Source organism: Pelodiscus sinensis, chromosome 4 (assembly GCF_049634645.1).
Source record: "Pelodiscus sinensis isolate JC-2024 chromosome 4, ASM4963464v1, whole genome shotgun sequence".
In the NCBI taxonomy this organism is placed as follows: Eukaryota; Metazoa; Chordata; order Testudines; family Trionychidae; genus Pelodiscus; species Pelodiscus sinensis.
In genome coordinates, this window is record NC_134714.1 from 120983635 (window position 1) to 120996565 (window position 12931).

The 12931-nt window shown below is 48.8% G+C and overlaps 1 protein-coding gene across 4 annotated transcripts in view; it reads left to right on the forward strand.

Annotated features, from left to right (window-relative positions):
• The window catches only part of IRF7 (interferon regulatory factor 7), a 22195-nt gene continuing 9264 nt past the window's right edge, over nt 1-12931 (forward strand). For 3 of the 4 annotated variants that reach the window (XM_075928272.1, XM_075928274.1, XM_075928273.1), the window contains exons 1-7: nt 2-142; nt 3020-3145; nt 3799-3961; nt 8388-8610; nt 9289-9374; nt 10909-10960; nt 11934-12143. In XM_075928272.1, coding sequence (XP_075784387.1) covers nt 3123-3145; nt 3799-3961; nt 8388-8610; nt 9289-9374; nt 10909-10960; nt 11934-12143 — 757 coding nt within the window. In that variant the 5' untranslated portion in view covers nt 2-142; nt 3020-3122. Of the gene's footprint in view, nt 143-3019; nt 3146-3798; nt 3962-8387; nt 8611-9288; nt 9375-10908; nt 10961-11933; nt 12144-12931 lie in introns of all 4 variants that reach the window. The other variant, XM_075928275.1, reaches the window with a different exon arrangement.

Below are 12931 nucleotides of genomic sequence, written 5' to 3' on the forward strand. Positions count from 1 at the left end.
GTGATTCCAGGGTCTCTGTGGCCAATGAGCTGGGCTGACAGCATATTACAGAAGAGTATAAAAGGGAGAATCATAGCTGGAAATGCTTTGATATTTCAACTATTCACAAATCCCATGGTAGCATCCTCTGGTAACAGCAAAGGTAACATCTGTTTTTTTACTGATGCTATTAACTGATCAGAGCTGGGGAGAAGTGGGAGGAGGGAAAGGAAAATAAATTTAGAAGCTTCTTGGGGGAGAAAAAGCAAGCAGGATTAATCACAATCCCTTAAAGCAGCTTTCAGTAGCTTCTCTGGAAACAATAGTGCAGTTTGAGTGGCTGTCAGGGGGTGCAAAGGATGGCTGGATTTCTTGGTAATTGGTGCAGTAGGGAGTTGTGTGTGTTTGTGTCACATTTGATGCCAGTGCTGCAAATTCACTTGCAGGATGTAAGCTAGAGGCATTGCCTTTCTGCGCTCTTGTGCAATTACTGTTGCTTTACAAATACCGCTCCTCCTCCTCCTTTCCTGTGGTTTGCAGACGTGCTCTGAGGCTTGTTCACCTAGATCTGCAGAGGCCTTTGAGATCCTCACCTGAAAAGCATGCAGATGTGTCTTTCAACGTGCTAAATATATTATGACTGACACACATACTTCATTCAGCCTGCAGCTGTGGCTTCCCCCTTCCTCCTTTTCTGAGTCACCAATACTTTACTCAGCTGTATTGCAGCCTGTTTGCAGTTCAGAGCAGGGAGGCAGGAGTAACATTTTTGTTTCAGTGCTTTAGTAGGTGTTGAAATTTTACGTTGTTTCCTCAGCTAGGCTATTTTACATTGTTTCCTCTGCACTTATTGTTGTTTACTCGGGTGAGAGTAACTTAAATTTCTGACAGGCATTGTCCTGTCGCAAGCCAAGAGAGGTTGGGGTGAGGCGGGGGCATTGCCATACAATTGTACATTGGAGAAATTTAAGAGTGGGGTGGAGCATGGGGGGCTCAGGGCAGAGGGCTGGGGGTGTGGTGGGGGCATCAGGACAAGGGACTGGAGATGTGGGGAGTATATGAGGGGCTCAAATCAGGGGCTTGGGTGTATGTGGAAGGGTTCAGGAGGCAGGGCAGGGGACTGGGATGGAGGGGCCCTGGGCCTGGGTTAATTTACCTGGCCAGGAATAGGTCACTGCAGCTAGTCAGCTGCAGCCTGATAGGGACCAAACCAGGATCACCCCAGCCTATTCCCCCTATCCTCCTACCCTTGCTGCAGCCAGATGGGGGGCTATCTCCAACCCCTCCCATGGCAGGTTAGGGGACAGGGCTGGGCTGCTGCAGCTGCTGCCAGTCAGGGTCTGATGCCATTCTCCCCCCTCCGCCCCAAACCTCCACTCTTGCTGGAGCACAGCCAGCTCTTGCAGGAGCGGCACACTGGGGGGCACCCACTTACTTTCACCTCACTTAGCATTTACACTGCAATTGACATTTTCAGAAGCATTTCAGGAAATCACTTCATGAATCTCAGTAGTATGTGACATAGGTTGGAATCATTGATCCCATTACACAGATGGGAAATTGAGGCCTAGAAAGGTGGTGCTGCGGCACAGGGGGACGAATGCACGTAGAGGTATGCAGGCAGTGATAGCATCAGGATTAGAATCTAACATCGCCTGACTCAAATACCTTGTGGCTTCATCTGCAGAAGCACCTCCGCTCCCAGTAAGGGAAATTTGATTTTGCGTGGATGGGACAGGCTGTCACAGGATTAGGTTGACTCAAGAGCCAGGTGTTAAGACAGTCCTGCGATAGCTTGGCTATCTTCTCTACTGAAGATGGGTACCAACAAGGAAATAGGGTCGGGGGACTGTTCTTGTGTAACATTGGAATACAGTGGAGAGTACAGTATTGCACAAAATGCAGGAGATTTTTCTTTAACTCAAGGTATGCTGGGGGGTTCAGCATGTCTGCAAGTACCTTCCCCTCTCTTGGTGTTAGGAACAGGAAGCCAGAGAGGAGCAGTATGAGAAACACCCCAGCACATCATGCTAGGTATTGTTCCCTCAGCGGGAGTATTGTCCATTAGACCATAAACTCTTAGGCTACGTCTAGACTGGCATGATTTTCCGCAAATGCTTTTAATGGAAAAGTTTTCCGTTAAAAGCATTTGTGGAAAAGAGCGTCTAGATTGGCACAGATGCTTTTCCGCAAAAAAGCCCCAATCGCTATTTTCGCGATCGGAGCTTTTTTGCAGAAAACAAATCTGAGCTGTCTACACTGGCCCTTTTGCGCAAAGGCTTTGCGCAAAAGGACTTTTGTCTGAACGGAAGCAGCATAGTATTTCCACAAGAAGCACTGATTTCTTACAGTAGGAAGTCAGTGCTTTTGCGGAAATTCAAGTTGCCAGTGTAGACAGCTGGTAAGTTTTTCCGGAAAAGCGGCTGATTTTTCCGGGAAAAACTGGCCAGTCTAGACACAGCCCTAGGGTACATCTATACTGCGGGGATTTTCTGGGATACCAGAGGTATCCCAGAAAAACTCTGCCGCATCTAGGGAATGCATTTGCTCTTCTGCTTCTTTTGCAGAAGTGCAAAGGCACACTTTCAGAAGCCCTGTCAAAGGGATCATCCGAAAGAGGGAGATTTTCCAAAATTTGGCCCCATGTAGACGGGCCAAATTTCAGAAAAGCCTCTTCTGGAAAAAAAATCTGAAAAAGCTACGCCAAATGCGGAGTGCATTTGGCATAGCTTTTTCTGAGAAAAAAGCTGTAGTGTAGACCTAGCCTTAGAGGGAGACACTGTGGGACTGCACCCAGGTTACAGATGCAGTGCAAACCCTAATGACTTGGTCTACCAGCAAAGCCATCTGCATGCTCCCCTCCTTTTCCCTGAGACCGGTATCTCCTGGGGGTTCTTACCAGGCAGTGGAGCGCCACACAGTTCTCACTGCCGTGGCACACCCCTTAGAGGGCTCGGTGTCACCCCAAATCACCTCCTGGGTTAGCATCACAATGGCGAATGTGAGAGACTCTGTGGACATCTCCCTCTGGTTTCCACAGGTCATACTTGGAGGTTTCCTGTCTGTCAGCAAGAATTCCATCAGTAGCAACGTGTGAACGCCGTCACCCTTCCTTCCACAACTAACCTGAGACTGGCTGCGCGATGGCGGCTTCAGAGAATGGGGGGTAAGTGGGTCTTGACATGGGTGCTGTCAGTGTGACATGGATAAGCTATACAAGCTATAAAAAGATAGGGTAACCTGCACAGGCTTGCTGTAACCATTGCTGGAAGGCTTGAGAGAACACACCTCCTAAGTAGGCGGATCCCACTACCCCCACCACTACTTTTTTGCGGGTGTCATGTGGGCAGCAAAGGCAGCCATGCCTGGCTAATATCTGCCCAGAAACTCTAACTGGAGCTGTCATTCATGTGATCTGCTGCTTACTTTGGGATGGATGCCAGGCCCCTTACTAGGTGTTCTTTTAATTAAGGAGGGAGGAGCAGCTTGAGGTCATGTCTCCACTGCAAGAATAAATTGATGCTGAGCATCAGCATCTGGTTGCCTCAGCCTGTGATGAAGGCTGCTATGCTACAAGCACAGGAAATGGCAAACCCTCTTGAGCCCCGTTTTGTCAAACCGACTCCGTGCATTTGGATGGAATGGTGCTAACACCGGTGGGTCAGATCCTCCACTCTTCAGCCCTGTTGTCACAGATGGAACAGCAAAGCCTTTCTCTGGGAGCGCTGATATTCCTTGATCACTGTTGGTCGCAGGGGTGGGTCTTGAGTCTGTCACTGACCAATAGGCCTGTTGTAACCTCTGTCTTGGTCGTTACAGTGGGACTCAACAATTACGTTTTGCCAGCTGGCTGATCAGTCAGATCAAGAGTAGAAACTACGAAGGGCTCTGCTGGGTAAATGAGGCCCAAATGAAGTTTCGCATCCCCTGGAAACACACTTCTAGGAGAGACATCACCACTAATGACTACAAAATTTTCAAGGTAGGATTCAAAATGATTCTTTTTCCCCCCAATTCCCCTACGGTCCCTGCCACATCTCCTGCAGTTGCAAGTCCCAGGCAAGGGCATAACTTTGGATTTACACCAGGTAAGTAACTAAAAGTAATTGACTAAATGGTCAGTGTGGATGCCCTGACGTTGCTTTGTGACATTTGCCTTACAATGGTGTGTCACTGTGTGATGACCTTGCATTCTAAGGAGGCAACGCAGTCACATTGTGACACTAGGCAGTAGTTGGCTAGCAATGGAGTATGCATCTGCCAGGGTATCCAAGCACAGAAGGGTTCCTTGACAGAATGCACACCAAGCCTTGGAATAGTGACTAGATTCAGTAGCCAGTGCTGTGGGAGAACCCCAGTAACCTGTGTGTGTGTGTAATATGTTCCCATTGCAGTATCCCATCCAGTTTCTTGATGGCTGCATGTGCTGAACATATTTGCAAGCAGAGGGTGGTTCCTCGTAAACAAGATGCAAAGTTGGAACTCAAACAGTGTGGAAGCTTGGTTTTTTTAATAAATGCAGTCTGTTTAAAAGACTGATTCTATGTATCTTAATAGAGTTTCTGCCTCTTCTGGAATTTCCCACACTGTCCACATTTTAATGGAGTTCTTCTACATACTGCAGTTTACATGGCAATTGAAAGGTTCCCAGATCAATTCTCAGTCCCTGAGAAATTTCAAACTTTTTTGCTGCATTCCAGAATACTTGTATCCTTCCAAAACTTCAGAATTTCCTGAAGAATGGAAATTCCAGTGTCAGCCTGCACTAGGAAGGGCCAAGAGAAGGGTTTGACTTAGAGACCACCCTCCCAAAGCCTGACATAGCAATAGCCCTCAAAAACGCTGCCGCTGGGCTGGCTGGCAACACTGAGAATTGCAAGAGTTAGAATCATAGGATTGTAGGGCTGGAAGAGACCTCAGGAAGTCGATTCCAGCCCAAAGCAGGACCAACCCCAACTAAATCATCCCAGCCAGAGTTTTGTCAAGCCAGGACTTAAAATCCTCTAGGGATGGAGATTCCACCACTTCGCTAGGTAACTCATCCCCCTGCTTCACCACCCTCTTAGTGAAATAGTTTTTCCCAATATCCAACCTAGACCTTCCCCACTGCAACTTGAGACCATTGCTCCTCGTTCTGTGACATGTCACCACTGAGAACAGCCTCTCTCCATCCGCTTTGGACCTCCCCACCCTCATTCAGGAAGTTGAAGGCTGCTATCAAATCCCTTCTCACTCTTCTGCAGACTAAACAAGCCCAAATCCCTCAGCCTCTCCTCGTAGGTCATGTGCTTCAGCCCCCTAAGCATTTTCATTGCACTCCACAGGATCCTGTCCAATGTTTTCACATTCTTTCTATAGTGGGGGGGGCCCAGAACTGGACACAATACTCCAGATGTGGCCTCACATATGCTGAATAAAGAGGAATAACAACTTCCCTAGATCCACAGGAAATGCGTCTCTTAATGCACCCCAGTATGCCATAGCCTTCTTGGCTACAATGGCACACTGACTCATATCTAGCTTCTCATCCACTGTAATCCGCAGGTGTATTTCTGCCAAGTTTCTGCTTAGCCAGTCAGTCGCCAGCCTGTAACAGTGCTTGGGATTCTTCTGTCCCAAGTGCAGGATTCTGCTCTTGTCCTTGTTGAACCTCATCAGATATTTTTTTTGCCCAATCCTCTAATCTGTCCAGGTCACTCTGGATTCTCTCTCTCTCTCTGCCCTCCAACGTATCTACCTCTCCCCCTAGCTTAGGGTCATCTGCAGATTTGCTGAGGATGCAATCCATCCCCTCATCCAGGTCATTAATGAAGATGTTGAACAAAACTGGCCCTAGAACAGCACCTTGGGGCACTCCACTTGAAACCGACCACCAGCCTGACATCAAACCGTTGATCACTACCTGTTGAGCCTGACAGTCTAGCCAGGTTCCTGTCCACCTTACAAGCCATTTATCCAATCCATGCTTCCTTAACTTGTTGGCAAGAATTACGTGAGAAACCATATCAAAAGCTTTGCTAAAGTCGAGGTGTATCACATCCACCGCCTTCCCCATGTCCATAGAAGGCAATCAGGTTGGTCGGGCATGACTTGCCCTTGGTGAATCTGTTGACTATTCCTCATCACTTTCCTCTTTTCCAAGTGCTTCAAAATAATTCCTTTAGGATCCCCTCCATGATTTTTCCAGGGACTGAGGTGAGGTGAGGCTCACCGGTCTGTAGTTCCCTGGATTGTCCTTCCCTTTTTTTTTTTAAATATGGGCACCACATTTGCCTTTTTCCAATAGTCTAGGATCTCCCCTAATCTCCATGAGTTTTCAAAGGTAATGGTTGCAGTGACATCTGCCAACTCCCTCAGTACCCTCGGATGCATTAAATCTGGCCCCATGGATTTGTGTATGTCCAAATTTTTTAAATAGTTATTAACCTGTCCTTTCTCCACCAAGAGCTGCCCACCTCCTTCCCATTCCATACTGCTTAGTGCGGTAGTCTGAGAGCTGAACTTGTCTGTGAAGGCAGAGGCAAAAAAAGCATTGAGTACTTCGGCTTTTCCCACATCATCTGCCACTAGGTTATCTCCCTCCTCCAGTAAGGGTTCCACACCCTCCCTTATCACCCTCTTACTGCTAACATGCCTGTAGAAACCTTTTCTTGTTCCCCTCACGTCCCTTGCTAGCTGCAATTCCAATTGTGCTTTGGCCTTCCTGGTTGCTCCCCTGCATTTTTGAGTAATATATTTATACTCCTCCCTGGTCAACTGTCCAAGTTACCACTTCTTGTAAGCTTCCTTTCTGAGTTTAAGCTCACCAAGGATTTCACTGCTAAGCCAAGATGGTCGTCTACCACGTTTACTTTTCTTACTGCGCATTAGGATGGTATGTTCCTGTGCCTTAAATAAGGCAGCTTTAAAATACTGCCAGCTCTCCTGGACTCCTTTCCCTTTCATGTTAGCACCCCAGGGAATCTTGCCCATCCGTTCTTTGAAGGAAGGAAAGTCTCTGCTTTTCTGAAGTGCAGGGACTGTATTTTGCTACTCTTCTTTCTTTGCCAGGATCTTGAAATCGACTCTCTGATGATCACTGCTTCCCAGTTTGCCCCCCACCTCTATTTCCCCTACTAATTCCTCCCTGTTTGTGAGCAGTGGTTGTTGTGTCCTGTTTGGTAAAAACCAAAACACACACTCTATTGATTCTGCCTAAGTTGATGATCTTTCCTGTGGTAGCGAATCAACAGGCATGTGCCTTGGAGAATAAAAATAGTTACCCAGGAGACAGATCTCGCTTTCAGACTGCCAAGAGCTTGTTACAAAGAGTTGAGCTGAGTAACAGATCTTAGGCAATTGGGGGCAGAGCCTGTCTATCACTCTATATTTGTATAGGGTCTAGCACAATGGAGCCCCCAGACACTATCATTATACAATAAGTAATAATATGGACCAGTTGTGCACTAGCCTATAGTAATGAATGAGCCCAGAACAGTAATTGGGGTGGGGGGTACCATGTAAGGAAAAGGGGGGGTGATGAGAAATGCTAGGAAAAAAGTCTGTGGATCACCTTTCCTTTCCATTTAACTCAGTCCTGCATTGTACAGTCTCTATATTTGAACCCACTGTCCAACATACTCAGAAAATCTGTGATGAGAGACTGTGTGTACCTAGACAGAGCACATGTCTGAATTCTTGACAAAAAATCAGCACCAGGAACCCCCGCATCCTAGGAGCAGGTTGGGTCAAGATCTAAACCTTTGTGCAGTGTGGAGTGGTGGGGTTGCGTGTTAGTCCTGGATCACAGTATCAAAGGGAAATTGTTACTCAGCCACTGCAGTCTGAGGTTTGGGAGGGAACAGATGTTTGTGGTTCTGGCAGTGCGAGTATCAGGGCCCTTTCAAAACACAATGGCGCAAATATAGCGCTCAGAAGGAATTTTACAGAGAGCTTCCAACCTTGATGCCCTAAGGCAGCCATAGCCAACCTGAGGCTCGTGAGCCACATGTGGCTCTTCCCCCTCCCCCAGGGGACTCGCAAAGCCTCCCTCCCCATCCCTGTGGCTTGTAAGCTGCCCCCTCCTCCCAGCTCCCTGCCCTGACCTGGGCAGGGGAGCCTCCTGTGGCCCAAAAGCCCCAAAACGCATTTAAATGCATTTTCTTAAAGGGGCAGACCCTTTTTTTCCCTCGACCAAACGTGACCGGGGACCTTCTTAAGGGGCAGTGGTGTCGGGGGGGCGGGTTCCCCTCGACATCTTGGTGCTGGATCCACTGCTATTTTGGCTCTTTGCCCAGAATGGGTTGGCCACTCCTGCCCTAGGGGGCCTAAGAAGAACTTGGCTTTCTGCGTGAGTGCCCTGACAGCCCTCTCCTTCTCTAATGCCTCTTTCCTGATCTTCTCTCCCCCATCTCTCTCTCTATGGAAAGGCCTGGGCCATCGCCAGCGGAAAGTACAACGAAAAGGTGAAAGATCTCGCCAAGTGGAAAACCAACTTCCGTTGCGCTCTGAGAAGCACAAACAAATTTCAGCTGGTGCAGGATAACTCAAAGGTCTCCGAGGACCCCCACAAAGTATATCAAATCATCAGCCCAAACTCCCATGCTGGGGCAGCAGCTAATGCCCCAACAGCAAAAAGTAACTATGCTGGAGGTACGTGTAGAAGGCAGGTGCAAATAGGCCTGGCTCTGATCTGAGCCAGTCCAGAGCCAGTCTGAATGGAACACAGTCACATGGGAGAGATGGAATTTTAAGCAACTGCCTTTTAAAAAGGCCATTGGGTGGTGAATAAGAGGGGGGGTACTTTCCAAAAAGACGTCTCCCAGTGTTCTCCATCAATGGGAGCTGCTGAACAATCTTGAAAACCAGGGCCGGGGGCCTGGCTGGAATAATCCTGGTGCTTAGTTCTGGATGTTTTCAAGGCACATCTTACTGCTGTGGCTTTCTGCTCTGCGGCAACCCGGGGAGCCAAACTCTGAGTTAGACACATTAACTGGTGCACAACTCGAGACACCACAAAGGGACCTGGCTTACAGACCCTTTCTGAATCTTCCCTCCAGAAATTAGAGTTTTTAAAGGGTCTCAAGCTGGGCACCCTAATTCACCAGTCCCTTTGGAGACTTTCTGCTTTTGGTGTCCCCAGTTGGGCTCCTGAGAGCTTGAGGGAACCCCAGTTTGTGGTGACTTTTCAAAATGCGCGCCTTACACCCTGAGGAAATCCCACTTCTTGGAACTGCGGGTCCTGTTTAAGTCCCCATGTTGGAAATTCCATTTGCTAAAACTGCTGGATTTTCCCCTCCCCGTGCCGGTGTAATTTGCTGTGTCTTTTAGACAATCTGCCTGACAGCGAGGAAAACAACAGCCCCCTTTCTAAAGAAGCCCTTCCTCTGCACTGCCTTACTCCACAGCTGCTGCAGGTACCAGAACTGGGCATGGGAAAAGCTGGGGAACTGTTCTGCTTGGAGGAGCCCTGGGGGAGGGCAGTTGTCCGAGGGCCTAGACTTACTGGCCACCACCACCACAACCAGAGCCTTGGGCCCCTTTGAATGCTGCATGCTTCAGGCAGTGCTGAAAGCTGGGGGAGGGGTGCCAAATTCCTGGTGGCACAGAAGTGGCCTCGCCCCTTCCAGAAGTGCAAAGTTGAGCCCCCCCCCCCACACACCCAGGGGCCTGCAGAGGCTGATGGTGCCCCTGCCCTGGAATCATCAGAACCTGATAACATTTCACACAACAAACATGGCTCATGCTGTATTCCATGCCGCCGTGTTCTGACTCCGTCTACATCACTGCCAGCCCCCTGCAGGTGAATGTGTCTCTAGACAATGTCACAGGGAGTTACCCCACAGGGACCAGACACTGAGTTACCCCACAGGGAAAACAGCTGGGTGAACGATCACACATCTCGTTCGTGCAAGAGATCCATGTTTGCACCACCAAATCTAAATACACACACAGTGCTAGATCCTGAGCAGCCGTCCCAGGAGAGGGTCCACTCAGTCTTGTCATTGTGTGAAAAAAGTTTTCCACAGAAGCATGAACGTTTTTGGATGGGTGAGAAACTGCTTTAGTCTGCTACGAATGGAACCTTTTCATCCCCACTGTGAATTCAGGGGAGAAGGGAACAACATTTACCTGTTTGAATTTTTGGCATGAAAATATGCACACGTTCAGACTATCCTCTTCCCCATCCAGCTCTTCCAGGAACCTTCTGTCTCTTGTAGACAGGAAAGAGTTTCACCAATTTTACTAAGGCTCTGATTCAAAATCAATTAAACGAAACCAGGGCAAATTCTTGGCTGGAGGCTTCTGTGTTGATTTGGTTTAAGCTTCAGTCAGCTGGGAATGAGTTGAAAATAACTTACTGTTAAACTGCAATAAGTCCCACCCAGTTGTTTGTACCAGTTGAGCTGAAATCAGTTGTAACTTAAACTGGTGCAGCTGTCTCATGCAGGCCCAAGACCCTGGCAAGAGTCTGCAGTAGAAATACATTAATTCACATCAGGTGAGAATCTGGCCCCTGGATCCTACTCTGTTCCAGCCACCTGATGCCAGCATAGCCCTCAGGTCCGTAAAGAAAGCTCTGATTTGCCACAGGGGTGCTTACCTCTGTGTCAAGCAGGTTCTCAGCCCCCTTCTCTCTGTTGGATGCTTCCTCAAGTCAGGGCACATGCATATTTGGCTATGTCCAATGCACACAAGCTATTCTCCTTGGCCAGGGCTGGCACTAGCAGGGACTCATGTTTCTGCTGGAACACCAGGATGCGGAAAGTGTAGCCACAGAGCAAGGCCAGGCCTGAAATCCACTTCACGGGTCAAAGCTTCTTTGGGGTGACGAGAAATGCCCAGCAAACTGGCAGGCTGTTGCTTCATGGATGCACTTTGTATCTGGCTCTTGCTGTGGTGAATCCAATCCGGTAAACCGAAAATGGTCTCCTGTGCTTTGTTTTGCAGCAGAAGATAGAATTAGACATGGAGATTTTGTCCCTGGAAAACCCTCTCAAAGGTAAGTTAGTGGCTAATAGCGTGTTAAATATAAATTGATTGAATTCTAGATGATACAACACAGAATAGAAACCACGGTGCAGCATTCTCTTAAAACTTGGAATTAAAATGGCTTCACCTAACCATTTTTTTTTCCATCTGTCTCTCAAACTTGACACAGCCTTGTGCTCCTCCATTGTTTGTTCATTGAATGGTACCTCTTATTGAAGGCTTAGTGGTTTGGGGAACTGATTGAGAGTTGGGAACCTGGGTTCTCTTCCCGGTTCAGCCATTGACTCATCCAGCACCCTGGTTGAATCTATCAGCATTTCCAAATGCCCTGGGGCAGGAAGCAGGATGCACTAGCTAGGAAGTTATCCTGAGGGAGACAAGCACTGATGTAAGGCCCTTGTGTCCTAGTCCTTTCCCACCTTGTCTGCAATTCTGGGGGAAGGGCTGTGCTGTGTTTAATTCTTAGGAAGGTGAGAGGGTGCTTGGGGAAAGAGTGAGGGAACAAACAATATGGTAGAGCTGATTAAACCTTAGCTCGAGTAAGTAGTCGAGTTTAAACTTTGCTGACTTCAGTTCAGGTTCCGCGCCCAGCAGTCACACTGGGGTCCACTTGCCTTTTAAGCCAGCCTATTCAAGATCCGTTTCTAACCCAGCGATCAGAAACCCTGCCTTCTAGTTTGGTGGGTCAGTGGCACTAACTCTGCCAAAGAACCCCTACCAGGTCCAGCCATGGTGCTGAGGTCAGTGGGGAGACAGACTTGGTGAACAGTGTCATGCCCCCACCAGCTCACATTGGCCAAGCGTGGGGAGGTCCTAGTCAAAACCTGTAGGCCAAGACAGAGCTATTGCTGGCTCCCACCATGCAGGTTTGGGTGAAGGGGGGGGGGGAGGTGGAGAGGGAGGTGTGGGGGGGAAAAAAGGACAAACGACACTCAGAGAAATGCATGTGATTGAGACCATCCTCTGCGCTTGCTGCTTCACAGAGCTGGACAGCATGCCGAACAAAAGGCCGGCCTACGATCCTGGCAGGAATGCGCCCAATGGCTATACCACTGATAACGCCGCACCAAACGGCTACCAATGCAGCCCCGACACACTCCAGTGGGTTCTGCAGCAGTGCAACTTAACCCAGAATAGCTGCAGGCAGCAGCAGCCGGCATGGACTCTGGATGGAGGCTTAGATCCCCGCTCAGGTAAGCTGAGGCCCCAAAGAGCAGACCTGTCCCCATTTCATAATACCACTGGCTTTCCTTGACTTCCCCTACTGTGCTGGTCAAAAGTGTTGGGAGGGGAGCAGCAGGACAACCCCTTTGTATTACAGGGATGTGGGGACCCTGCCCACCTCTCTCATGTGCAAGGCTAAAACAAAGACATTTCCTGGATGGGCCGTTATATTCAACACCCAAATGACATCAAAAGCTAAGAATCGGACACTTACAGCCCACACTATTAGCCTCATTTACACAGACATTCTAATTGACAGGGGGTTTTTCTCCTCCCCCTCTCCCCTCTTTTTCTGCTGTATATTTGTCCCTCTGTGCCTTATGCTCCATTCATCTGAGGAAGTGGGCTCATGATCTTATCTATGGTTCTTTTTGTTAGTCTCTGAAGTGCTATAGGACCACTCGTTTAAGGGTTTTTTTTAAAGTTATAGACTAACATGGCTACCCCTCTGGGACTTCTCAGCTAGAGCAGTGGTTCTTAATGGGTCTAGCCCTGGCACCAGCCACAGGCTAGAGCTGCAGCTGTGACCTTCCTCCTTTTCCCACCCGGAATGTCCAGTGCTGGGATGAAGTCTAGGAGCCAGCAGAGCCTCCCACGGTGCAGGGAGTAAACAGCCGAAAAGGGCCGCACCAGCCAGAAAGCTGACGTGCTGCAAGGAAGTGTCTGGGAGGAATCCAGATAAGCAGCTGCTCCAGCTCAGAAACTAAGTGGCAGGCTATTGTGTGGCCTTCACGCATCAGGACTGAAGAGCATCTAG